Source organism: Theropithecus gelada, chromosome 4, assembly GCF_003255815.1.
Source record: "Theropithecus gelada isolate Dixy chromosome 4, Tgel_1.0, whole genome shotgun sequence".
Taxonomy (NCBI): domain Eukaryota; kingdom Metazoa; phylum Chordata; class Mammalia; order Primates; family Cercopithecidae; genus Theropithecus; species Theropithecus gelada.
The window spans coordinates 3,335,035-3,359,678 of record NC_037671.1 but is presented as its reverse complement, the minus strand read 5'-3'; the positions used below and the strand labels follow the sequence as shown (position 1 = coordinate 3,359,678).

Sequence of the window (24,644 nt, the reverse complement as noted above, 5' to 3'; positions counted from 1 at the left end):
AGGATTCCATGCCTCCAAAATTAAGAGTTTAAAGATTGGGAAGGTTTAGAAAAGAATGGTAACAGTTGGGTGTTTATTTGAGCGTAGTTTTAAGCATGAATAGACTTGCAGTTGATAGTAAGCCCCTTTATGGGCTGCTTCAAGGCTCCGGAAAGCCAGTCTCTTTCCAACCTGCCGCAGAAGTGTGGAGCCGGAGGCCCTCTGAGCTGTTCGTCATAACCAAGTGCCAGTTTTATACATGGGCAAAAGGAATATGCAGATATACAGAATACGTTTTGTATGAGACTTGGACAAAGTTATCAAAGTTAGGATTCATTTGGATGTTTACTATCATAAACATGATTTCTTCCACTTTCGTTTTGGTGTATGCCCCTCACCCCTGTTCTCTCTGCCTCCTCACACCTTCTCAGCTACCCACAAAGTGGTTTGGCCTGAACTGCCTCTAACAGCAGTGTTCTTAATAAGTTTCAGGTTAATTATTTGATAACATTGGTAATGGCAGTGAAGAATAATGGCACTGAAAGTACTTAGCTTTCTTAAAATTTTCTTCTCTGAGAGGTCATTGGGTTTTGTGTGGGGCAAAACTCTCTCAATTTGAACTTGGGCTCTGCCACTTACTAGCAATATGACATTGAGTAGGTTACTTAGCTTCCTTTTGCCTCAGTTTCCTCAGGTGTACAATGCAGTACCTGTTCCTTAGGGTCGATGTGAGGAATCAGGGAGTGAGGAGGTAAACAGCTTCCAAAGAGCATAGCAAGTGCCTGAGAAGTTCCATCCTTACAGGATTCTTTGCTCTTCTTGGATATATACTATTCATTGTTCTGCCACACGGGAAAAGTTTTTTTAATGACTTAGGATTCCAGGGTACTAAAGTGTTTTAAAATTTTAAAATAACGTTATGTACGTTTATTCAATAAGTACTTCAGTGGGAATAAAATTAACAGATTTCGTCTGTTACTGTACAGATGGTTACTTAAGTTTCAGAAATATTTGCTCAGCCATGGGATAAAGTAAAATATTAAAGGATAAGTTTTGAAAAATGGAAAATCATGATTCTTACACAAATATAAAATGAATAGATGTCAGAGCTTTTATTTAACTCATAATTAAAGAAAGAACCAGTAAGATTTAATGTTAAATCCAGCCCAAAGGAAAGTCCAGAGGGGAGACATAACGCAACGAGAAATGCCTAAAGATGCACGGCCATCACTCCGTCTCGGACGGGCCAGTGGTATCCTCACCTGACGTGCATTTCTGTGGGCAGGAGTCCCTGGCATCGCCGTTAGCCCTCCACAAGCCAGCTCTGTCTTTCTAACAGAGACTCAGAATAGCCAATGAACAGGAAGGTGCAGATCCTGTAGCATCAGGGAACACGGGGAGGGACCTGTAGGCCGTGAACAGACACCCAGTCATCCTTCTGTCCATCTGAAAGTGTTTGGCAAAAGACTTTCAAAAGAAAGAGAGGCTAGATATAGAGATTCCAGGAGGCAAGAAAATGAAAGATGAAAGTAAGAATAGGTGTAGAAACAAAGAGAAGAAAATGCTTTTGACCAGAAAAATGCTTTTCCAGGTTCCTTTTTTTCTTTTTAGATACTGTCAAGAAAGTTGTGTTTGTCTTACTGAATTCTTTGACATCCATTAGAGAAATCTTATTTTAGAGAAAGATAAAAGGAAGGAAAGGCAGATTGTAAAATATTAATGTGGGTTTTATTTTGCTGATTTCCTTACTATTTTTCAGATGAAGGCTTTGGTCTTTGTAGAGGATGGTGTTGTACTCAGGTCAGGATCCATACTGTCTTTTAGTTCTGTTTATTAATGTCATTTGCAGTTTTTAAAAAAATAATTAAAAACCTAGAGAGCACCTACTTTTTGAAAATGTCAGTATTGAAGGAATAATAGGGTTTTGGTATTATTTGTTTGTGGAAACATATTTAAAAAGGTTTGAGGCTGGGCGTGGGCATGGTGGCTCACGCCTGTAATCCCAGCACTTTGGGAGGCCAAGGCGGGTGGATCACTTGAGGTCAGGAGTTCAAGACCAGCCCGGCCAACGTGGTGAAACCCCGTCTCTACTAAAACTACAAGATCAGCTGGGCGTGGTGGCAGGCGCCTGTAATCTCAGCTACTTGGGAGGCTGAGGCACGAGAATCGCTTGAACTCAGGAAATGGAAGTTGCAGTGAGCCGAGATCGCGCCACCGCACTCCAGCCCAGGCGACAGCGTCTGTCTCAAAAAAAAAAAAGGGTTTGAAGAATTGTGAGTGCTGGCCATTAAATGCTCCCCTGTGGTTCCAGTGAGTTATCAGATTGCGGTGGGGAGGTGGCCTTCAGGAGATAAGTCCGTTTGTGGTGATAAAGTCTCGACAGCTGACGGTCTAGTGTGCAAACTGGGAACCTGAGGGGCCCTGCAGGGTGGTGGCCGGTTCAGCTGAACGTGGCAAAGCCAGTGAGAGTAACAGTACAGTTGCCTTGTGGCTCTTTGGGGTGAGTCAGAGTTTAATAAATATTTTACTGGTGGACCCAGCGTGCATACTTTTTTCTTTCAGCCTACGAGTTTAATAACTTGGCATTTATTGGCTGTCTTTGGCTGTTAAGACCCTTCATATTCCTAAATTTGTAATTGATGTTTTTGCACACAGGGTGTCATGATACTTATAAAAATGTTACTAATTGCTCAGAAAAAATAACCACTTTGAATTGAGACTAGGATTTGCTTGTAAAAGGTCTATATTTCTGATTTACAATGGCAATTGTCACAAATATATGTGGTCTTTGCATGACTTCAGTTGTAATGATGACAAACTATTTAAACCAAAAAGGAAGGTAAAAACAGGTTCATGTTAAGTAAAAACCTTTGCTAGGCTTTGTTTCTTGAAATCAATACTCAATTGCCTAACGAGGATATTTATGGGTAATGTGTAGGAGACAGTCTGTATATGGGAGTGGGGACAGAAAACAGGAGCTTTGTGCTGTTTTTATATGATCTCCAACTGTTTTTGTGAATTATTACCTGGGAATGGCTGTCTAGAATAGTCAGTTGTTGCACCACTAGTATCTGTTTTATTTCTACATAGGTTTTATGGGCAATGCAAACCTGATTTTCTTCTAATCGGCTTAGCTTTCAGACAGAAAAGACAAATTTCAATTTTCCCACCAAAATTAGAAGACTACATTTTAAAACAGGAAAACTGACAGCAAATTAATTCTTAATACGAGTGCAGAAGAAAAGAGCCTTAGGTGACTTTACCTTTAGAACTTGTGTAAAAATAGATGGGCAGTGAGAGTGCCTGCAAGTCCAGAAACTGGGTCAGACAAAAAAAAAAAGAATGGAAACAAACTTATGTTACTTAATACAACAGAGTGTAAACTATATTGCTAAAAAGTTAAAGCTACAAAAAATATGTGTAGCATGCACACAAAGAACTAGCAATGCCCACTTTCATTGTCGCCTCCCCACTCCATCTTCCATCCACCAAATCAAGAAAGCGTGTTCTCTTCAATGCACACGCAGAATAAGACCACTGCAGCCAGGCCTCACTGTGGGGGCGGCGAGGGCGGCCTCAGAGCCTCACTGTGGGGGCGGCGAGGGCGGCCTCAGAGCCTCACTGTGGGGGCGGCTAGGGTGGTCTCAGAGCCTCACTGTGGGGGCAGCGAGGGCGGTCTCAGAAGGAGCCCCGTTGATTTGCATGCTGCATGGTCATTGCTGCAGACAGTCCTCATACTGGAAAGCGAGTGCTGAGGTGTGAAGAACGTGCCGGTTTGTGTCTCTTCGCTCAGTGCACAGGCCTGGGTCTTCCCCTGACTTGGGGCTAGCTGTTTTTTAGAAGGTTTAAATCTGACCTTACACTGCCATCTAATGGAAAATATATCTGTTCAGGGTGGCGGGAATTGTCAGTGACTGAAGCTGTGTGTTTTGATTCCTCGATGAAAACATTTTGTGAGTTTACACGTGGGGTCTATGTTACTTTCAGTCTCTAACTCTATGCTAGTGGATTTAAAATGCAGGCTTGGTTTGAATTACTCAGAGCATATTTTGCTTTTCCTAATGTGTTTGAGCCAGCACTTCACTTGGAAATTGAGAGTCCAAAATCCAGTTATTCTGAACAAACATACGAGTTTTTACCGTGCTTCATTAGCTGTGTTGACATGCTACTTTTCCCTTTCCTATTGCTGTTATTAAGGACATTAGCACTTCTCTCCATTTGAAAGCAGCTCCCCTTTCACACTCTCCTGCATTGTCGTCTTTACGGATTTGTAGTTAGGATTGTATTTCCTGTCTAAAACCCTCTGGTTCTCTGTTTGACAATAGAAGTACTAGGTTCAAATCTCGACTGTGTACATGTAACCTCTCAGAGGCCATTTCCTCATCCGAAATATGGAAATATTTAACTCAGTTATTGTCATGAGAATCAAATAATACTTAGGAAATTAGTCTGTAAGATATAAATAAGTATAAATAATAAAAATAATAGCAAATAACATTGTTGAGCATTTATCATGTGTCAGAAACTGCTACGGCTTCCACAAGCATTATCTACTCTGATCTTCAAAACATTCCTCAGAGGAATGTATTGTGATCCGTTAGTAATGGAATAACTTCTGGAGATTATTCAGGCGGATCGAGCAAACACTGAGACTGAACCCAGAGCCTGTGCCCTCAGCCGCTGCTTGTAACTGCTGCCTTCCGTTGGGAGTACTGAGATGAGCTGCCTGCACTTTTGCAGCTGTGTTACCCGTGGAGCTTCATGGACTCTGGCATTGGTATTCATTTTTTGTTTTTTCCAAGTCATCTATTTCACATTTTTGAGGTGTTTGCATAAAAGATCAGTATATTTAGGCATGTATTTTGCAATAGAATATTGAATCAGAATGCCTTCACCTGCAAGTAAGAGAAAATGAAGACATTTGATTTAAACAAAAATGCAATCTACTTTTTCATAATACACAATATTCACTGATGGTAGACTCCAAAGGTTGGTTGAGTCAGTAACTCAGTCATGTCACCGAGATGTGAGGAGCCTGAGTTTGCTGGCTGTTCTGTTGCCCTTAGCATAAAACACGTTTCCTTAGCAATTCCTGTGGTTGAAGCTGGACATAATGATGTTCTCAGGCAGAAAGATGCTCTTTCTTCTTGGTTTCCCTTCTTGAAAGTACGGAGACCTTTCCCAGACGTGCTCCAGCAGACCGTTCCTCAGGCATCACTGTCCAAGAACAAGGTGACCCAGTCAGGAGCGGGGAGACACGACAAGTGTGGCTCATGGTGGTCCATCTCCCCCAGTTAAGGGGCAGGTGGGGGCTGTGTTCCAGCAGAGAGGGTCCAGGGTGACTGGTGGGTCACAGCCAACGGTGTCCACTATACACGGGCTCTGGGTGTCCGGGCAAGGTTCGTCCTGGCCTTAATTGTGTGATTCGGGGAAGATTATATGACATCTCTGTGTTAGAATTTCACCATCTTGAAAATAATGTCTGTCTTGTTCTTGTAAGTCTGATTTCTGCTGTAAGTCTCAATACATGTCTTCCCATTAACATCAGCGAAAGAGTTTTAGTGTCTTCAGTAAGAACTCTCAGAATCATCAGCTCTGTCTTAGGGGAGGTGGCATTTTGACCAAGAGATGTAGTGCTTTTCAAATTCTACCTGGCCCGCTTTAGGGGCCTTAAGGACCGATGCGTGCGGGGAGTGGCTGGCGGGCGGGCGGGGCTCGAGTCTCAGCGTCCCGCTCCGGGATCGTGGGCCTCCCTGCTCACTCCAGTGCGGAAGCCGAGTCTCAGGCTCTGCCTCCCGTGTCCTCCCAGCAGCCTGTGGTGCACGGGATGTTCGTGGCTGAAGAGCTGGGAGCGCGGGGCCAGTGGGGACCTTGCCAGACCCACTGCTTTCTCGCCAGGGGCCCCACTGCTAGGGACTGACTAGACCCATCCCTGCTCCTTCTGAGGATGAGGGAGGTGGGGACTCCTGGGGGCCGGAGAGTTTCTTAAAATCTTAATCCCTCTCCTGGAGCCCTCCGCTAGACGTCAGGCCTTTATATTATGATATAGCTGAGAGCAGTTTAGATTTGTAAAAATAACAATTGAGTAATGCATTGTAAGTGAGATGTTACCAGAGTTTAAGTGTCAGGGGAATTTTAAAAACGGAGTACTGAATGGAAAGCTCTGAGCTGCTGGTTCACGTTGTGCAGCACCGTCAGTACCACCGGTGTGAGCTGCTGGTTCACGTTGTGCAGCACCGTCAGTACCACCGGTGTGAGCTGCTGGTTCACATTGTGCAACACTGTCAGTACCACCAGTGTGAGCGTTGTAACTGTTTAGGACAGAGCCCTTTTCTATGTGTGCTGTGTGCATTCTACTTTTTTAAAAAAAATTTATTTTGGCTATACACGTGGAGTATGATTTAGCTGCCAGACCTACGGGGACTCTGTGTTCTTAACTGTTTCTCCAGGGTGTGCAGCTGCTGTATTTTTGAGTTTTGTGTCTGCATTTTATACTTTCTTGGCCTACTTGCTACCATTGTATCTATCACAGATCCTTTCTTCACATTGTCAGCTCTTAACACTAGCAACCTCCATTCATTCCCTGTTTGCTTTTGGGCAGAGAAACACCAAGGCACGGGGAAGTTCCACAGGTGTGGGGAAGGGGCACAGAAACTGTCTGACTTCTCAGCCTTCTTTCGTTTCTTTTTTCTCAGCTGTGTCCTATGTTACTTGGAATTCATTCCTGCTAGATGAGGCTTTCTTGTACTTAAATTATGTGTGAAGACTGTTGTTAGTAGGAATTTAGTTGATATCAGTAGTGCATTTTGATTCTGTTCAGACCATTTAACTCTCTGACCAAGTGAAGCATGAGACACTACGTTGAATGGCCGTGTCTAGAAGGAAGGTTGACAGAAACATGGTCTGCAGCCACCGTGACTTCTCCTGCCCATGATGACACACCCTACTGATTGGTCATGTCGTTCTTTGTAGCCGAGTGGAGACAAAGCCGTGATCCCGCACGCCGTCTTCCAGGCAGATGCTGCTGCCGGTTAGAGCAGGACTGTAGAAGGAGGCACTTCTGGGTCACCTAGCCGGGGTTCCGCATGTCACAGCTTAGCCTAAGCCTCCACTCAGTCGCTACATTCCCCCAAAGCTCTAACTTGGAGGCATGGGGTACAAATAAATAAAGTGAGAAAAACTTCCAAAGGTGAAAGGATTTTCTTACTAAGTAAAGTATGAGAACCAGCATGAAGAATCCAAACCAAAATAAACTTCTAAAAACTCAGAGTTCTCCACCTCCCTCCCAGAGACTGGTGACTGGTGAAAACGACCAGCAAGCTAATGAATGCCACACGCATGTATCAGGAGGATTCAGGCTGTAAATCTTTTAACTTGTGAAGCTGCTGAGGAAAGATGCGAGGTCCACTCAGTCTAAGTGGAAGTGGTGCCACCTCCTAAAATCTCATCTGTCTTCTCTTCTGTTATTATAATTCTAAGCAAGGCATCCCCCACCCAATCAAAAAAGGAACCTAGTGAAGCAGGGCAGTGTTACAGAATGTGAACGGGCTGTCCTGTCCTGGCTGAGATGCTCGTGCAGTAGGCATTTGACTTTAGAGTGAGGGGCGTCTCGCGGTACAGGGTTGATAGAGGAACTCCTTGAGATCTGGTTTTGCAGCTCACATCCCCTGTTCTTCTAGGGACCACAGAGGGAGAGGATGTGTAGACAGGCGAGGAGGATTTGTGCAGAGGTACCTATGGGGAGCGCCGGCTAGGCCGTGAAGTGGGAGGATGCAGAGTGTGTGACCGTCTTCACTTAGGCCTGGTGAGTGGGACCTCCAGGTGCCAGTGTTCCCTGCAGCTGTGAGACACGGAGCCTGCATGGACAGTAGAGGTGGCTGCATTTTAGGGGTGTTCTCCATGCCCAGGTGAGCAAGCAGCGTGCTAGAGAGAGTGGGCTCCAGGCCGTTGGAAGTTGTGCCTGTGGGCACTGGTCACCTGAACGTGGAGGGGCTCCAGCAGGGAGTGTCTGCGGTACGACTGAGAGACCCCTGGAGGCTGCGGGGTGGCAGGAGGAAGCAGATGCATCCGTGAGTCATGGCTGGAGGAGTCCAGAGCCCTTTAGGGAACCTGTGAAAGTGCCCACAAGACTCATGTGGGTTTGAATACCTGGCAGGCAGACAGCACAGGCCCCAAAGGACATTCCATTCTTACTTCTTTATCCATCCCACCCTTAACCTGTACGACAGAGCTGCCATGTTTCCCCCAAACGAGCAAGCAGCCTGTTAACTACTGACTTTGGCCGGGAAGAGGGAAGAAAAACGTGTTACCTTTGGGTGAAGTTGGAGTGTTGACCACGGGCTAAGCTGCCTCATTTCTGAATTGAGGCTGTGTTTGTAATGATGAGACAGCAGGACTCTCCCAGAGAAGAGTAAGTACCACAGCCACCGGACCTACCCACATTAAAAATTCTTTTGGGGCCAGAGTCATTTCCCCGCTGCGTAAGTGTTAAAGAGATGCTGCCCTATCAAATAATTTGTGTCTGGTTTATACCTTATGAGTTGGGCTTGTCCAGTGTTTCGGGGTGGGGGACGGCAAGTCAGACGAGCAAAGTACATACCCACGTGGTGGAAACCAGCATGCGGACCGTGTAGTCCCTTTGAGGCTGCTGAAGCATCAGGTTTCAGGCCTCGAGCGGCAGAGATGAGCCCTGAGAGACAAGCGGGTTCAGTTCCTGGACGTGCTTGGATTTCATCCTGCAAACGGGCGGCGAGGGCAGCAAAGGCCGCCAGCTTGTGGGCCTTGGTGGGCACATCTGGCATCCCAGCATGGAACGTGACCTATAGCAGATACTTGATGAGTGTTCGAATGAATATGTAAATGAATTGATCCAGAAGTCAGTCTTAAGCATGTCGGCAAGATGAGGGAGCAGCAGATGATGTGGATACCCTGTTGTTACCACAAGCTTTTCTTCAAGTCATGCTAGACATGGATGCAAATGTGGCTGCTTTGTGATTAGATGTGGTTTTATTAGTACTTTGATGATTTCTTAGGCAGTACGTCTTAAAACAACTTTCATATAGGTTTTAACAAAAATCATTTTAACAAAGTGATTTAATATTTTAAAATTTCACTGTATTCAAATTTTGATTTTTATACATTGAGTGGGGATTGATGTCATATTTCGATAGGTTTAATAAAACCGACAACTCAGCCTGATGTCTTAATCCTCTTTAAACCTTATATTCTTTTATTGATGTAATTTCTGTATTTCAACTAGTTTCCTATCTTTTCTATATATAATCAAAGTTTACATGTTAGAATAATCAGCCATGATGTGGGAAATGTATTTTGTACATATATACAAACATATTCTGGGTAATGTATGATTAATATGTATTGTTGTAATGGTTTGTATTCATATGTGTTACACTGGATACTCAGTGATACCTATTCCATTTTTGTCATAATAACCACTGAAATCTATTTGAAACCTTTTTTCCCCTCAGAAGTAAATTTTCCCAGAAGGACTTAGAAATGCTGTTCCATGGAATGAGTGCCGATTTTACAAGTGAGAATTTTTCAGCTGCCTGGTATCTTATAGAGAATCACTCGAACACCAGGTTAGTGGATATGGGACTGTCAGCTGTAAAGGGTTTCACTCAGGTGCTAAAACTGGAATTACTCGGTAACTTGAGTTTTAGGTCTGGCTCTGCCTACAGTTGCATAGTTTTAGGTCTACGAGCTCTTTGACTTCGGGTTTGCCCGTGAACATCTCAGGGTGTCTGTTTCCTTATTTGTACAATGAGATGATTCTTTAGAGGCCTTTCATTTCCCACTGTCATTTTATGTTCAATATATTTCATTATTGGTGCAGGTTATTAAAAATTTATGGAGCCTTAGCTGGGGACTTAAACTGACACGTGTCAGTGTGATGTCTCCCTACTCAACAACATACAGATTTTAAGTTCTGGTGTAGAACGTGGAACGCGCTGCCTTCTCTGACCATAGGGCAAAGGAAGATGAGTTGGTTTATCATCATGTAAGGACCTGCCTTAAAATTAGCAAAAAAGTAGACAAAGTCATATATCAAATTTCAAGGTTCCCTTTTGTCTTCTAATTACATTTTACTCTCTGCAAGAGCAGGTCTGTAGCTTATTTGCAAGATTGATTTAAAATAATTATGTTCCACAAAAACATTTGGATAAATCAATGGTTTATTGCTTAAAACTTAAATTATTGATAAATCAGTGTGCTAAAATATACCTTAATATAAATGTTTCATTCACTTATTAGGATGAAAAGCATTACTAGAAAACATGAAGAAAAGTTGGCATTTTAATACGTAGGGTAAATTTAACCTGATTGCTTTTTAAAGCAAATGTCCAAGGTGAATTTTTTCATTGTAGAAGATGATTCTAATTTTATATTACAGATGTAAAATTTCTATTGTTATAAGTCAAAATTGAGCTCCGTTTCTTGTGTAGGTCTATCAAGAATACGTTTAAAGTTTTATAGCCAGATTTTCTTAGCTCAAATGGACATACAACTTCAGAAATACAGAGGCCTGCCTTCACTTTTCTCTGCTTTAGATATTGAGATAAGATACTGTGGTCTTCCTAGTTATTTTAGTTGTGAATTGACCCACAGGATTTACATAATTTTATTATTAAGGACAGAGGACTGAGTATTGATGAGTAGAACATTATGCTCAGTGTTCCACAATGCTTCAATGAATGTACAAAGCAGTTACACTTTTGAAATATTGTCTATCACTGGATGATCTGTGTCTTCTTATCTGGTACAGGATGTTCAAAACTCTTTATCTGGTAAGTTGTATATATTATATATAGGTTATAAAAACATTACACATTTACTTCTTAGGGGTCTAATGTATTTGGAATTACCATTGAGGGCCCCAACACTCGTATAGCTGTTGTAATTTAGGCATTCGTAATAAAAGGTTTAGGTCTACGTAACAATTTGAAAGCGTTTAGTTTTCGTCTGGCTTCATGTGATATTAATCTGTATGCTGCTTAGCATCGGTTTTAGCATGTAAAGTGTTTTCCACCGAAGGAATTCTGTTTTCTTTTTTGCGTGTTAGGAGTGTCAAATGTTTGATTTCTTTATTTCCTTTCAGTTTTGAGCAGCTCAAAATGGCAGTCGCCAACCTCAAGAGACAGGCGAACAAGAAGAGCGAGGGCAGCCTGGCCTACGTGAAAGGCGGTCTCAGTACCTTCTTTGAGGCACAGGATGCCCTCTCAGGTAAGGCGATCCTCAGAGCCATCTGCCGGCGGCTTCCGCCCTGGAAACCTGACACTGCCTGCAGGGTGTTTACAGGGTGTGACATTCGGTCTGTTTTTATCAAAGTAGAGATCTAAAATGTGCTATAAATACTTGTTGCAGAGTAGGCTGGCATCTCTTTGAAGACTTGGTACTTTAAAAATTTATCTCTGAGGCTTTTGTTAACCCATCTTACATGTGTGAAATGGGAGACTACTTTAACTCTCTGTGATGCCCACTCTCCAGGGCTGATAAGAAATTAAATCCCAATGCGTAAAATTTGAGGATTTAAAAAATCCTCTCACAACCATCAATATCTTACAGATGTGACTAATTCTGTCAATGCCACCCACTGTGTGTTCACTTTGGAAAGGCGGATGACAGGATACCAGTCTCTTCAGCCCTTCTCGCCCAGGCCCCCACACGTGCACGCAGGTAGCTGTCACTGTGCCATCATCTGTGTATGGGAGGGACGTTGTGTGGAGTACAGATGTCATAGCTTTAGACATGTTAATGCAAGATGTTGGTAGGGTTTTTTTTTTTTTAAATAAAATTGCCTTTAATTAATAAAAGTTTAATTATTGCTATTTAGTAAAAAGCAATCTTTATTAATAAAAGTTAACTCAGTTCTTTTTAATAGCTAAGATACTTAAAACTAAGTACCTGTATAGCTTAAGCATCCATCACTCTTAACTGTACATTGAGGCCACATCTTCTTCAATTGGAAAGGTAAATTTTAAAAAATTATTTTGTGTTCCTAAAGTATAGACATTCTTTTATTGTTTTAAAAGTCCCCCTCCCCCATCTCTACTAAAAATACAAAAAATTAGCCAGGCATAGTGGGTGCCTGTAGTCCTAGCTCCTCGGGAGGTTGAGCCTGGAGAATTGCTTGAACGTGGGAGGCGGAGCTTGCAGTGAGCCGAGATCGCGCCACTGCACTCCAGCCTGGGTGACAGAGCGAGACTCCGTCTCTAAATAAATAAATAAATAAGCCCCCCTCTTCCTGTGCCATATGTGCTTAATTGATCTCCGACACATTAAATGTGTATGTGATACAGCTTCTTCCTTGCAGGAAGGGGTAAAATGTGAATGTCTAGAGGAGAACAGAGAAGGTCGGTGCTCTTCCTTGATAAATACATGTGCCTTATGTTTCTTGATGGTGTGCCATTCTTTATTTGGGCTTATTGCTGTTCTCTCTAAGTCACCAATAGTGAATCTTAGCATGTCAGGAAGAAAACCTGAGCATGTATGAACAGAGTTTGGTATTAATCAGATAAAGTGGTTATTCATATGCCCAGTAGCTGCACAAATGTTTCCCACAAATTACTGTAATTAAAATGATTTATCTTAGCAACACGACAAGTTTGGCGTTTCCACCCTTTTTAAAAAACATATTTACATCTGCATATATATTTGTATGTATGCTTTTTGCTTCTGTAAATGACTTCACTCTTGGCAGATCTTAAGAAGTTTTATTTGGTACACCAGATTTATGTAGTCACATTTATTAGTCATTCACCCTAGACATATGTTAGCAACTTTAAGTTTAATAAAGATAATGCTGACCAGCTACTAATGAACACATGAACTTATAGCATATAGGAAGTGATTATAATAGTAAATTTGTACTTTAGACACATGTATTTAGCTTTTATGTTTTTTGAAATAAAGGAAATGCATATTATAGAAAATACTAAGTAGATAATTAGCAAGAGTGTCTATTTTAGATATAATCACATTAACATTTTAATGTATTTCCTTTTATCTTTTCTTAGCTTATATGAGTATCTATTACAAAGTTGGGTTTATATTGTATGTAGAATTGTGTGTGCTAGAAACCTTTTATTCTTTAGGTAAAACCTGTTGCACGCCTCTAAGTGATTATGTTAATTTACTATAGGATTCATACCTTTTTTTTTTTTTTTTGAGAAGGAGTCTTGCTCTGTCGCCAGGCTTGAGTGCAGTGGCGCGACCTCGGCTCACTGCAACCTCTGCCTCCCAGTTTCAAGCGATTCCCTTGCCTCAGCCTCTGGAGTAGCTGGGACTACAGGTGCACACCACCACACCTGGCTGTTTGTTTGTATTTTAGTAGAGACAGAGTTTCACCACATTGGACAGGATGGTTTTGATCTCCTGACCTCGTGATCTGCCCGCCTTGGCCTCCCAAAGTGCTGGGATTACAGGCGACAGCCACTGCACCCGGCCTATTAGCTTTTTATAACTTTTTCTAACTGTAGTCTTAAATGAAATTGATGTTTAGTTTTGTAAAAGGCTTTTTTGGTCAGGTTTGAGTGTTACTGTTACGTGGTAACGTGGGGATCTCCATGTGTTGCTCTGTGTGCTGTCAGTGGCCATGTAGACTAGGAGTTACGTCGTTCAAATTTGACAGAGCTGATATGTAGTTGCTCAGGTAATTTGGTTTTACTTTTCTATTATGAATATTTTCGAACATGTGAAAAGCGGAGATGAAAGTATAATTAACTTCTGTGTACCTGTCACCTAGATTTAACAATTATTGCTCTTTTTTTATACTCACTTTTGAGGTTGGTTTGTTTGCATCTTGCTGATGTATTTTAAAGCAAACCTCAAGCAGCATGGTTTCCTCCTAAATACCTGAATGTCAGTCTCTCAAGTAAGGGTAAGGACATTTATGTGCATAATCACAATGATATTATCATAGTTAACCAAATTAGCAGTAATTTTTAAATATCATCTCATTCCCAGTTCAGATTTCTCAAATTATCCCCAAACTTGTTTTTTTATAGTTGATATGTCCAAATCAAGATTCAAATAAAATTCAGGCATTTCACTAAATTTTTAAATCTCTTAATCCTCTTTTAAACTAAAACCATCCCCTCACCTTTCTTACCCTGTTTCTGGTTTTTCCTTTTTTTTTTTTTTTTTTTTAAATGGAGTCTCACTCTGTTGCCCAGGCTGGAGTGCAGTGGCGCGATCTCGGCTCACTGCAACCTCTGCCTCCTGGGTTCAAGCAATTCTCCTGCCTCAGCCTCTCGAGTAGCTGGGATTACAGGCGCCGCCACTGCGCCCAGCTGATTTCCACACCCAGCCTGTTTCTGGTTTTTCATGCCACTGATTTGTTGAAGAAACAAGGTCATTTGTCCTGGAAGGTATCCCCTACTCTGAATTTGACCGATGACTTCCTCATGGTATCATTTAACTTATTTTTCTTGCCATTAAATTGCTTGGACTTACCTAATTGGATGTTAGATAGATTCACTTTCAGCATTTTCAGGCACGGATAGTGCTGTGCTTCCTGGTTCATCACACCAGGCAGGAGGGCGTTGGCGTCTGGGGCCTCTCCTGAGGACTGAATCAGTAGCTTCAAGGGGGGATTGGGAGCCAGCAGGTGAGACAGACAAGTGTGTGTGTACACACACACACACACGCACACGCACACACACGTATGCTTTTCACCCCTCTACTATCTCTGCTTTATTTTGATTTTGTTTTCCCTGAAATTCTCTATTTTATCAAGATTTTCATGTTTTATTAGCATTGCATTCTAATTTTTTTTTTTTTTTTTTTTTTTTTTTTTGAGACGGAGTCTCGCGCTGTGTCACCCAGGCTGGAGTGCAGTGGCGTGATCTCGGCTCACTGCAAGCTCCGCCTCCCAGGTTCAGGCCATTCTCCTGCCTCAGCCTCCGAGTAGCTGGGACTACAGGCGCTCGCCACCACGCCCGGCTAGTTTTTTGTATTTTTAGTAGAGACGGGGTTTCACCATGTTAGCCAGGATGGTCTCGATCTCCTGACCTCGTGATCCGCCCACCTCGGCCTCCCAAAGTGCTGGGATTACAGGCTTGAGCCACCGCGCCCGGCCCTAATTTTTAAATTATTTAAAATTCATGTTACAGGCCCTTTCATTATCTGTTTTATTTGTATGTTCTATGTGATTTTTTTTAACGTTGATTTTTTAGGGATATCTTTTTTGTGTTTTTAAAATGTGTAATTTTAATTTTCCTCCTTGACTTAGTAGTTTTTAGTAAATTTTTCTTTTCGTAGTCTGTTCTTACAGTACTGTGAACAGAGAAAATGTTTCTTAATATATATTAAGTTTTTGTAAGTATGCCAAAAATTAAAAAGGATGGACAGACATGTTTTCTTCAGGGTCCACTATCTGATATAATATCAATGCCTGATTAATTATATTATTTAAATCTAGCTTCTTTTTTTTTTTTTTTTTTTTTTTGAGACGGAGTCTGGCTCTGTGGCCCAGGCTGGAGTGCAGTGGCCGGATCTCAGCTCACTGCAAGCTCCGCCTCCCGGGTTCACGCCATTCTCCTGCCTCAGCCTCTGAGTAGCTGGGACCACAGGCGCCGCCACCTCGCCCGGCTAGTTTTTTTTGTATTTTTCAGTAGAGACGGGGTTTCACCGTGTTCGCCAGGATGGTCTCGATCTCCTGACCTCGTGATCCGCCCGCCTCGGCCTCCCAAAGTGCTGGGATTACAGGCTTGAGCCTCCGAGCCCGGCCTAAATCTAGCTTCTTTATATTAAACATGACAGACAAATCTCCATCTTTAATTTTGATTCTGTCAGCTTTTCTCTGTGTGTAAAGCATGTGTTTGCTTCGTAACTTCTGGTTCTTAGATTCTCTTGATGAGAACGTGTTCTTAAGTAGTCCCCGAGATTTCCCTCGGTTTGGTGTTTTGCTAGGTGGACTCACAGAACTCAGGGAAAGCCGATGTACTGAGTTACGGTTCATTACCGGGAAATTGCAGATTACAGTCAGCCAGGGAGAGAGATTCATGGAGCAGACCTAGGCGGTTTTCATCCATGGAGCTTCCAGTAGTCTCCCAGCGGAGCTCCAGGCAGCACTGACTTTCCCGGTAACAGTGCGGACAGCGCACGTGGAGTACTTCCATCCGAGGAAGCTACCCGAACCTTGTTGTCCAGATCCAGAGTCTCCGGTAGGGCCCCGTCACACGGACGTGGTCAAGGCTGACCTCAGTCTTCTCCCTCAGAGCAGGCGGATATTGAGTGAGCCCAAGTCCTCACCGTCAGTTCCACTGTTAGATTATCTAGTGCGGCCGGTGGTCCACAGGCAAACAAAGACACTCTTACCAGGCAGAACATTTCAAGAGTTTAGAGATTACCTCCCAGGACCTGAGGGCAAAGGCCAGACCTTTTGGGGGGCAAGATTAGATTATTTGATGCACAGTAACGTAATGTTAGCGTTTTATACCTTTCCTTTTGTATGCGTTTGCTTGGTATATTATTTGTAATATTCTTTGTAACCTTTTAGAGATTTTTCTTTTGACATGTGTCTTGTGTTGCTACATGTGGCAGGATTTTGATTTTTTAAATACTATTCTGAGAGCCTTTGCTTTTAAATAGAAGAATGGAAGCCATTTACATTTATCATAATTGAAATGTTTGTCCTGATATCTTTTTCTTTTGTCTTGTTTTGTTACCTTTTGTGCTTCCTTTTTTCTTCTTGGCAATGTAGACCATATTATTTGCAGATTTGAGAGAAATGTTTTAAGATTTTATTATAGGTTGTCTCGACTTCTGTTACATTGACAACAGTTTAGCATGTCTTTATTTCCCATACCTTTCCCTTTTTTTTTTTTTTTGCCTCAATTTAATTTGAAATTATGGACCCAGCTTATTTTACCTTTTCCAGTTTTAGATTTATTTTTTGTCTCTTACATTTAATTTTATATTTACCACAGTTATACAGTAAATATGTATATATAGTGTGTGTGTACATATCTATGTGTGTCTGTGTGAATATATGTGTGTGTGTACATACACACAAACATATACAGTACATATACACGTAAACTTAATTGGCTTTGATGTTTATTGCCTATGTTTTATATTTCATCTTTCCTATCCTTATCTTTGAAATTTTTTGTCTTGAACAATGTGTTACATCTTTTATGCTATACCTTTTGAATTCTGGTGTGTCTGGAAGTACCTGTTGCCTGTATGCATGAACACACTTGACTGTAAGAGAATTATTTTCTGAAGACATTGATCCAATGACTTTTAGTGTTGCAGAGACAAAATCCTGAGCCAACATAATTCTTCATTACTTGTAAATTGTTTGTTTTTCTCCCTATCTAAATGTTTAAAAGATGTATTTGTTTAGCCTTGGATTTTTTTAGAAACGAAAAAATACCTTTGCAGGATATACTGGAATACAGGTTCTGTTTTCATTCATTTTAGCCAACACTTGATAAGCCTTCCGAATCTAGAGACTCCCCTCTTCAATTCTCGGAGCTTTTCTTGTTTTCACGTTAGATAGAACTCATGGTTTTCCTCTGAATGTCTTGGGTTAACACGTCGCTCTCTTGCTTCTGCCCCTGCGCGCTGCCCAGCTGGCTTCTGTTTCTCAGCGGCTGCTCCGCTGACCAGCAGTGGATGCCTCCTCCCGATTTCCGTCTGTTTTCCTGCCATTCTGGGATGTGGGGAAATTGTTCTCTAAATGGTTATCAAAGGAAAGGAGCTGTGTGGTTAAGAAAAATGGGGGAACAGAACTGTAGTCCTGAAGATAGTTACGGAAACATTGGAAGATGTTTCTGGTCTGTACCATCCTTGTGTTCCAGAGTTGGCCATAGGGGATAGGTACGAATCAGAGCTTTTCTCTGCTTTTTTTTTTTTTTTTTCCTCATCTGCATACTTCAGTTCCATCCAGTGAACTATTTCATACCCAGTCCAAGTCTGCTTTTTTTCAGTCCACCCAACCCGCTATACCGTTAATAGCCTTTACTCATCCTTAAGTTTTTATGCCATTGTCAGTTTTGTTTCTTCCTGTGGGTCCCCGCAGGTATTTTAATCAGAACTTGAGAAGAAATGTGTCTGGCATAACACCTGCCAATAGCAACCTTGGTATCTTTAGTACAGTTTTTTCTTTATTCTGCAAAAATGTTTCTAGCACCAGACTTCATTTTGCCATGGCCTTCCCTCTGTCATTCCCTTGTGTTCCCTTGAAGTGGGAGTGACCTGTGGGTCGTTAGCAGATGCTGCTTACGCTGGCCCTCAGGGTGGCGGTGAGGTTGGTGGAGCTGTTGGTAGAGGGTGAAAGGCCTTCCCGAGCTCCTCAGTGCCTCTGAGCACCACCTTTGTTTTGGTAGCGATTCCCCTGAATGCCCCGAGCTTGTGCATTTAATGACCTGTATAATCTCTTGTTTTTAGTGACAAATCCACCATTATCACTTGCTCCTTTCAAGAACGCCTGCAGGTCAAAACTATCTGAATGAATTTTGGTTACGGTTACTAGCGTGAAAAGCCTGAGCAGAGCAAATGGCACATGTTGCTGCCGGCACTGTTTGTCTTATTTGTCTTCCTTCCCCTGTTCCTTGTCTTGCTGCTGCTTAACTCTGGGTGGCTCGAGCCATAATTGATTTTTTGACACGTTCTGTTGTTAGTGTCTGTTGATGTATGAAGATAATTCAGGTAAGTATCATTTTCAAGGACTCAGTTATCTAAGTGAGAATCATTCCTGTTAGTCTTCTAGTTGCAATTATTTTATTATTTATTGATTTTCTTCAGTATAATTTGGGAAGAGAAGGAACCACAGAATACTTTACCAGTTTAAATATAATTTATATATGATTTGTCTACTCTGATAAAAGTTTGGTAAAATAAGAAATAGAAACTAAATGTTTGAAGGGCTCTTTGTCAATTTAAAATATTAATGCATCTTACACTAACCCTTCCTCTTCTCCTACTTCAGTAAGTATAGTCCTCCTCAGAGGTCAGCATGTGAGCCAAATTAGGCCGCAGCCTTTGTACAGGCCGGGAGCTAAGCATGGGTGTGTTTTCCCATGCTAAAAACAAAACAAGAAGAATATGTGATAGAGGCCGTATGTGGCCCACGAAGCCTGAAGTGTTTACTGTTTGGTTCTTCATAGCAATAGTTTGCTCATCTGTGATCTGGCTTGAATATTCCTGTCTCACACGGGCTAGCATTAACGTAGAATGCTTACAGCATGTACATGCTTCTGTGCCCAACCCTGGATCCTTTAGATACTACCCTACACAGACATTATTCCTTAGTGCCTCGTTTAACAACGGCATTTACATAAATGCATGGATGGGTATTATGAATTTTTTATTTCAATTGCAAATTTGACATCTACATCTTATTTGAGCATTAAAATGATCAAATAATCGTAGTGAACTAATAGTCTTTCTATAACCTTGATTTTTCTTTAAGAAGTGCTGTTATACATACTTTTTTTGTTTTCTCAAGTACAAACTTATAATGTTCAACTGCTTCACATATTTAAGTTTTAATAGATTAGAAACAATAACAAACCTATGATCATGTACCAAGTTGCTTACTGAGTTATTCTACTTAAAACTGTTTTCAGAGAAAATAAAAGGTCAAGTGAACCAGACATTGGGTTATTTGGTTTAATTTTCTGGAAAATAGGATTGCCTTTATCAGATGCCAGTGTCTCTCAGTCCTCATGCTTGGCTGACAGTTTGACAGTGACTCTGCTGTGGGGGAGACGGGTGGAGGAGGTTAGCCTGTCAACAAAAAGGGCTATAAACTGAGCCAGGGGTCCGGGGTCACCTCACCTTGACCTGCTCATCAGTGATGGGTTTTGTCAATATCAGAAAATGTGGCTACATGATTCCCTTTAGTGCTGATTTTGACTCAGACAGCAACCCGTGGAGCTGCTGTGGGGTGTGACATCTCAGCACGGCGCCTGCTCAGTGGGTCCCGGTGTCCTCCTCGCCAGGACTGGCAGAGCATCACAGCAGCCTTTAAACCAAGAGGGAGAGCGGATCCGCACACACACAGGAGGGAGAGCGGATCTGCACACACACAGGAGGGAGAGCGGATCTGCACACACACAAGAGCGGATCTGCACACACACAGGGGGGAGAGCGGATCCGCACACACACACAGAGGAGGGAGAGCGGATCTGCACACACAGGAGGGAGAGCGGATCTGCACACACACACACAGGAGGGAGAGCGGATCTGCACACACACACACAGGGGGGAGAGCGGATCCGCACACACACACACGGGGGAGAGTGGATCCGCACACACACACAGAGGAGGGAGAGCGGATCCACACACACACACACAGGAGGGAGAGCGGATCTGCACACACACACACAGGAGGGAGAGCGGATCCGCACACACACACACGGGGGAGAGTGGATCCGCACACACACACAGAGGAGGGAGAGCGGATCCACACACACACACACAGGGGGGAGAGCGGATCCGCACACACACACAGAGGAGGGAGAGGGGATCCGCACACACACACACAGGAGGGAGAGCGGATCTGCACACACAGGAGGGAGAGCGGATCTGCACACACACAGGGGGGAGAGCGGATCCGCACACACACACACAGGGGGGAGAGCGGATCCGCACACACACACACAGGAGGGAGAGCGGATCTGCACACACACAGGGGGGAGAGCGGATCCGCACACACACACACAGGAGGGAGAGCGGATCTGCACACACACAGGAGGGAGAGCGGATCCACACACACACAGGAGGGAGAGCGGATCCACACACACACAGGAGGGAGAGCGGATCCGCGCACACACACACACAGGAGGGAGAGCGGATCCGCGCACACACACACACAGGAGGGAGAGCGGATCCGCGCGCACACACACAGGAGGGAGAGCGGATCCGCGCGCACACACACACACAGGAGGGAGAGCGGATCTGCACACACACACACAGGGGGGAGAGCGGATCCGCACACACACACACGGGGGAGAGTGGATCCGCACACACACACAGGGGGGAGAGCGGATCCGCACACACACACACAGGGGGGAGAGCGGATCCGCACACACACACAGAGGAGGGAGAGCGGATCTGCACACACACAGGAGGGAGAGCAGATCTGTACACACAGGAGGGAGAGCGGATCCGCACACACACAAGAGGGAGAGCGGATCTGCACACACACAGGAGAGCGGATCTGCACACACAGGAGGGAGAGCGGATCTGCACACACACAGGAGAGCAGATCTGCACACACACAGCATGGAAGTCTTTCCGGTTTCGCTTTCTAGTACTTAGGCATAGCCTGACTCCTCTCCTTACAGATCGGGAAGGAAGTTCCTTTCCATTTCGCTTAGTGAGTTGAACCCCAGTTTCCACTTTGGTCTGTAGGAACATTTTATGTCACTGTTACCACACAGTTCAAATTCTGAAAGGTGACAGAAATTACTTTCTCCTCCCCCTGAGTCAGCCCAACTCATTCAACTACAGTAGCTGGGTTTTCCCCAAATGGATTCCTTTTTTCTCTGAATGTGTTTCTTTGATAGAGGAGCAGTCTGTTTATTTTAGAATTTCAAAGAAAATTTGAGGTGGCTTACTGAAAGAAAAAAAAAAGATGAAAAATAACAGGATCATAATTAAAAACTAATTAAAAGGAGCAGAGAGAGAGACGTTAGCAGACATTGAGTGTGTGTGCATAGTGCATTTGAGTACTCAGAGTTTTCTGACCAATTATCTGAAATGCCTGGGACCCAGCAGTGTTTCAGATTTTTAAATATTCGCATGACATAGTTATTGGTTGGACATCCCAAATCTGAACATCTGAAATGGGAAGTGCTCCAATGAACATTTCCTTTGACTGTCATGTGAGTGCTTCAAGTTTCAGATTTTGGAGCATTTTGGATTTTCGGATTGGAGATATTCAACCTGTAGTAGTGAGACCCAGGAGGCCTCAAGTCTCCCTTTTCTTTTTCAGTTCAGCTGTTTTTACCGCTTGGTCTCGAAGACAGATGATTGTGTTAGGTACTATTTTAATGGTGGTAAACTGTGAATAACGTAGACTGGTGTCTGCTGGGTGCCTTGTACAGCGCAGCATGGTTTTACTCCTTTCCAGCAGTGAAAATACTGTGACCATTTAAAAAAGCTGTTTAAAAATAGCATTTTGATTTAATGTATCTCCACCCATTAAAATGGCCTACACTTTAACTAGATTTTTTTTTTTTTTTTTTTTCCTAGCCATCCATCAAAAACTAGAAGCAGATGGAACGGAAAAAGTAGAAGGATCCATGACGCAGAAACTGGAGAATGTTCTGAACAGTAAGTTTTGTGCTACTACCCATGGCTATTTATGGACTTTACAACATGCTTTAAAATTAGTTCTTGGACCTGATATCACGGGATAAGGCAGTAAGTTGCATTTTAGTATTTATTTCTAAATGGTAATGATTTAATGAACACAAAGGGGAATAGAAACATTGAAAATGAATGTTCTGTTTCTGCTTGCATTTTATTTATGAGAAATCATAATTTGAAAACAGTCCACTTCTTGAGGAATAAAGTTTCCTACCATAAAACCGACCAGCATATAAACAGCATCTTCAAAACTAGGAAGGCACTGAAGCAGTAGCCAGGATTGTCACTGACCAGCAACCTGGAGGAGCCGCCATCAGGTGTCTCCCAGCGTTAATGCAAATAACCTCAGCCGTGAGAGTAACAGATTCTTAGGGGCCATTTATTTGTGTATACCTTGCCTTTTTCCGAAAAAGAATTTAAGGCCGCTGGCTATTTAAGAATGTGTCTAGATCTGAGATATTTTGTAAAAATTATAGGCCCAGGGAAAATGGCTATGTGCAAAGTTTTGAGTTCTGTCCACCTCCCTGGTCTATCCGTTTTCTGACATCCTAGGTCCCAGCCCAGAAGAAACTGATCAGATGAATTAATCCTTACTATGACATTAGTGGCTTAAAAATAAATCACTTAAAATAAATCTTTTCACACCTATAGTTTACATGTGATAGGAATGCCCATAGGAATCTCCTTATTTTTAAATACAACATATGATTTCATCATGAAGTAGAGTTAAGATTAATTGGAAAAATGAAGAAGCCTCACACCAGATCTTTAAAGATTCTATGAACGTAAGGCTGTGATGTGAAGCTAGTTTTGCGCTTCCAGCTTAAGTTAGTCCCATGGGTGAAACGTTCTGAGCCTTTATGTGAATATCTTTTCACAAACCTGAGTGATCCCTAAGAGAAAGCATTTTCTAGAAAGAAGTGTTCTCTTGGTAGTAGCGTTTGAGTACTTGGATATCATTCTAAATTTAGGAATTTAACAGCACTTAATTTTTTTTCCTCTGATTATTATTACTTAATTGCCTTGAGATTTTCCCTTGTTTTTATCTTTGAGAACCAAGTCACCAATTTTGTTAAAATGAAGATATTCTGAATTCAACTCGAAAGCTCATTGAAGCTGTTTCTGTGTTAGCGTAGTTAGAGATTTTAAGGTCTTGAAAGGATCTTTTCTACTCAAGGATGTTGTTTGCCCTGGAGAAGTTATCACACTATGATATCTGTATAAAAAACACGTTTACTTCAGTAATTTTTAAAAGGTGGCTTATAGGGCCAGTTGACATAGTAAGTATATCATGGTATCAGAGGAGACCCTTGTCAGGTTTGGGAAATTCTAGGGTCTGTTTCATGTGTTAGGCTTAGCGTAGTATGGTAATGCGATTTTTTTTTCTTTAAAGGAGTAGTTTGAGAAATCGTCCCTTGGGACTTGGGGTATTAAAAATTACCTTTTTCCATATATTCCTTTATAGCCATGCATTTTTTTTTTCCAGAAAAGCGTCATGTTAACTTTCTATTGAAGTTTGCTCTTTTTGGATAAAGTTCAGCTTAATATAAATGGCCACTTCTTTATGAGACCATTCGTCAGGACTTTTTGGTATTAAAATTTCCCTAAAATACCTTTCTTTATAACAATTCCCCCTTTTCCAGAAACATTTTTTAACAACATGATGTTGATGTTTGCTGTCCTAGGATATGTTTTTCCTAGTTGAGGCCAACTTGACAAACGTTTATTTAACTCCGGTTGTGTCAGGTTCCGTGCTAAGCCAGCCTGGGAGCAGAGCCGGAGGGGACGCAGCTCTGGCCCCCAGAGAGTCCTGCCCAGGCGGGTCTGTCGTTATCGGGGACTTCAGTGCTGCAGAACTGGTGAAAACACAGAATTAAAGTCACAAAAATTCAGTCAGTTCTGTTGAACCGAATTTATTTTATTTTAGAAAGGAAGGAAAGAATAAATGAGTACGAGCGTAACTTAGTTCGCTTAAATTATTACTAATGCTTTTCACCTTACGTATAATTATATACTAATGTATATGGATACTACTTTACTTTTTTTAAAAGTTTTTTTTTTTTTGTAAATTGGGCAATCTTTCTGACTTTTAAGATAAGTTTCTAAAGGATACTGTTGGCTGCAAGAAACTTAGGTCATTTATTCAGAGTTTATCGGTTTTGACACTTTTTTTGAAATTGTTAAAAAAACAGAAATTGTTTTTTGTTTTCATGGTGTGTGTTTCTCATGTTTGTGTTTGAACTTAATAACTTTTTCTTGATTTCAAGCCAGTGAGGACTATCAGTTTATTTATATCACATTCACATATTCAACTC

The 24,644-nt window shown here is 42.3% G+C and overlaps 1 protein-coding gene across 2 annotated transcripts in view; it reads left to right on the top strand.

Moving 5' to 3' along the window:
* Positions 1-24,644, top strand: part of EXOC2 (exocyst complex component 2) — a 203,884-nt gene that overhangs the window by 67,261 nt on the left and 111,979 nt on the right. For both annotated transcript variants that reach the window (XM_025383676.1, XM_025383677.1), the window contains 3 exons: positions 9,468-9,581; positions 11,099-11,223; positions 22,213-22,293. In XM_025383676.1, the coding sequence (XP_025239461.1) occupies positions 9,468-9,581; positions 11,099-11,223; positions 22,213-22,293 (320 nt within the window). The remainder of the gene's footprint in view (positions 1-9,467; positions 9,582-11,098; positions 11,224-22,212; positions 22,294-24,644) is intronic.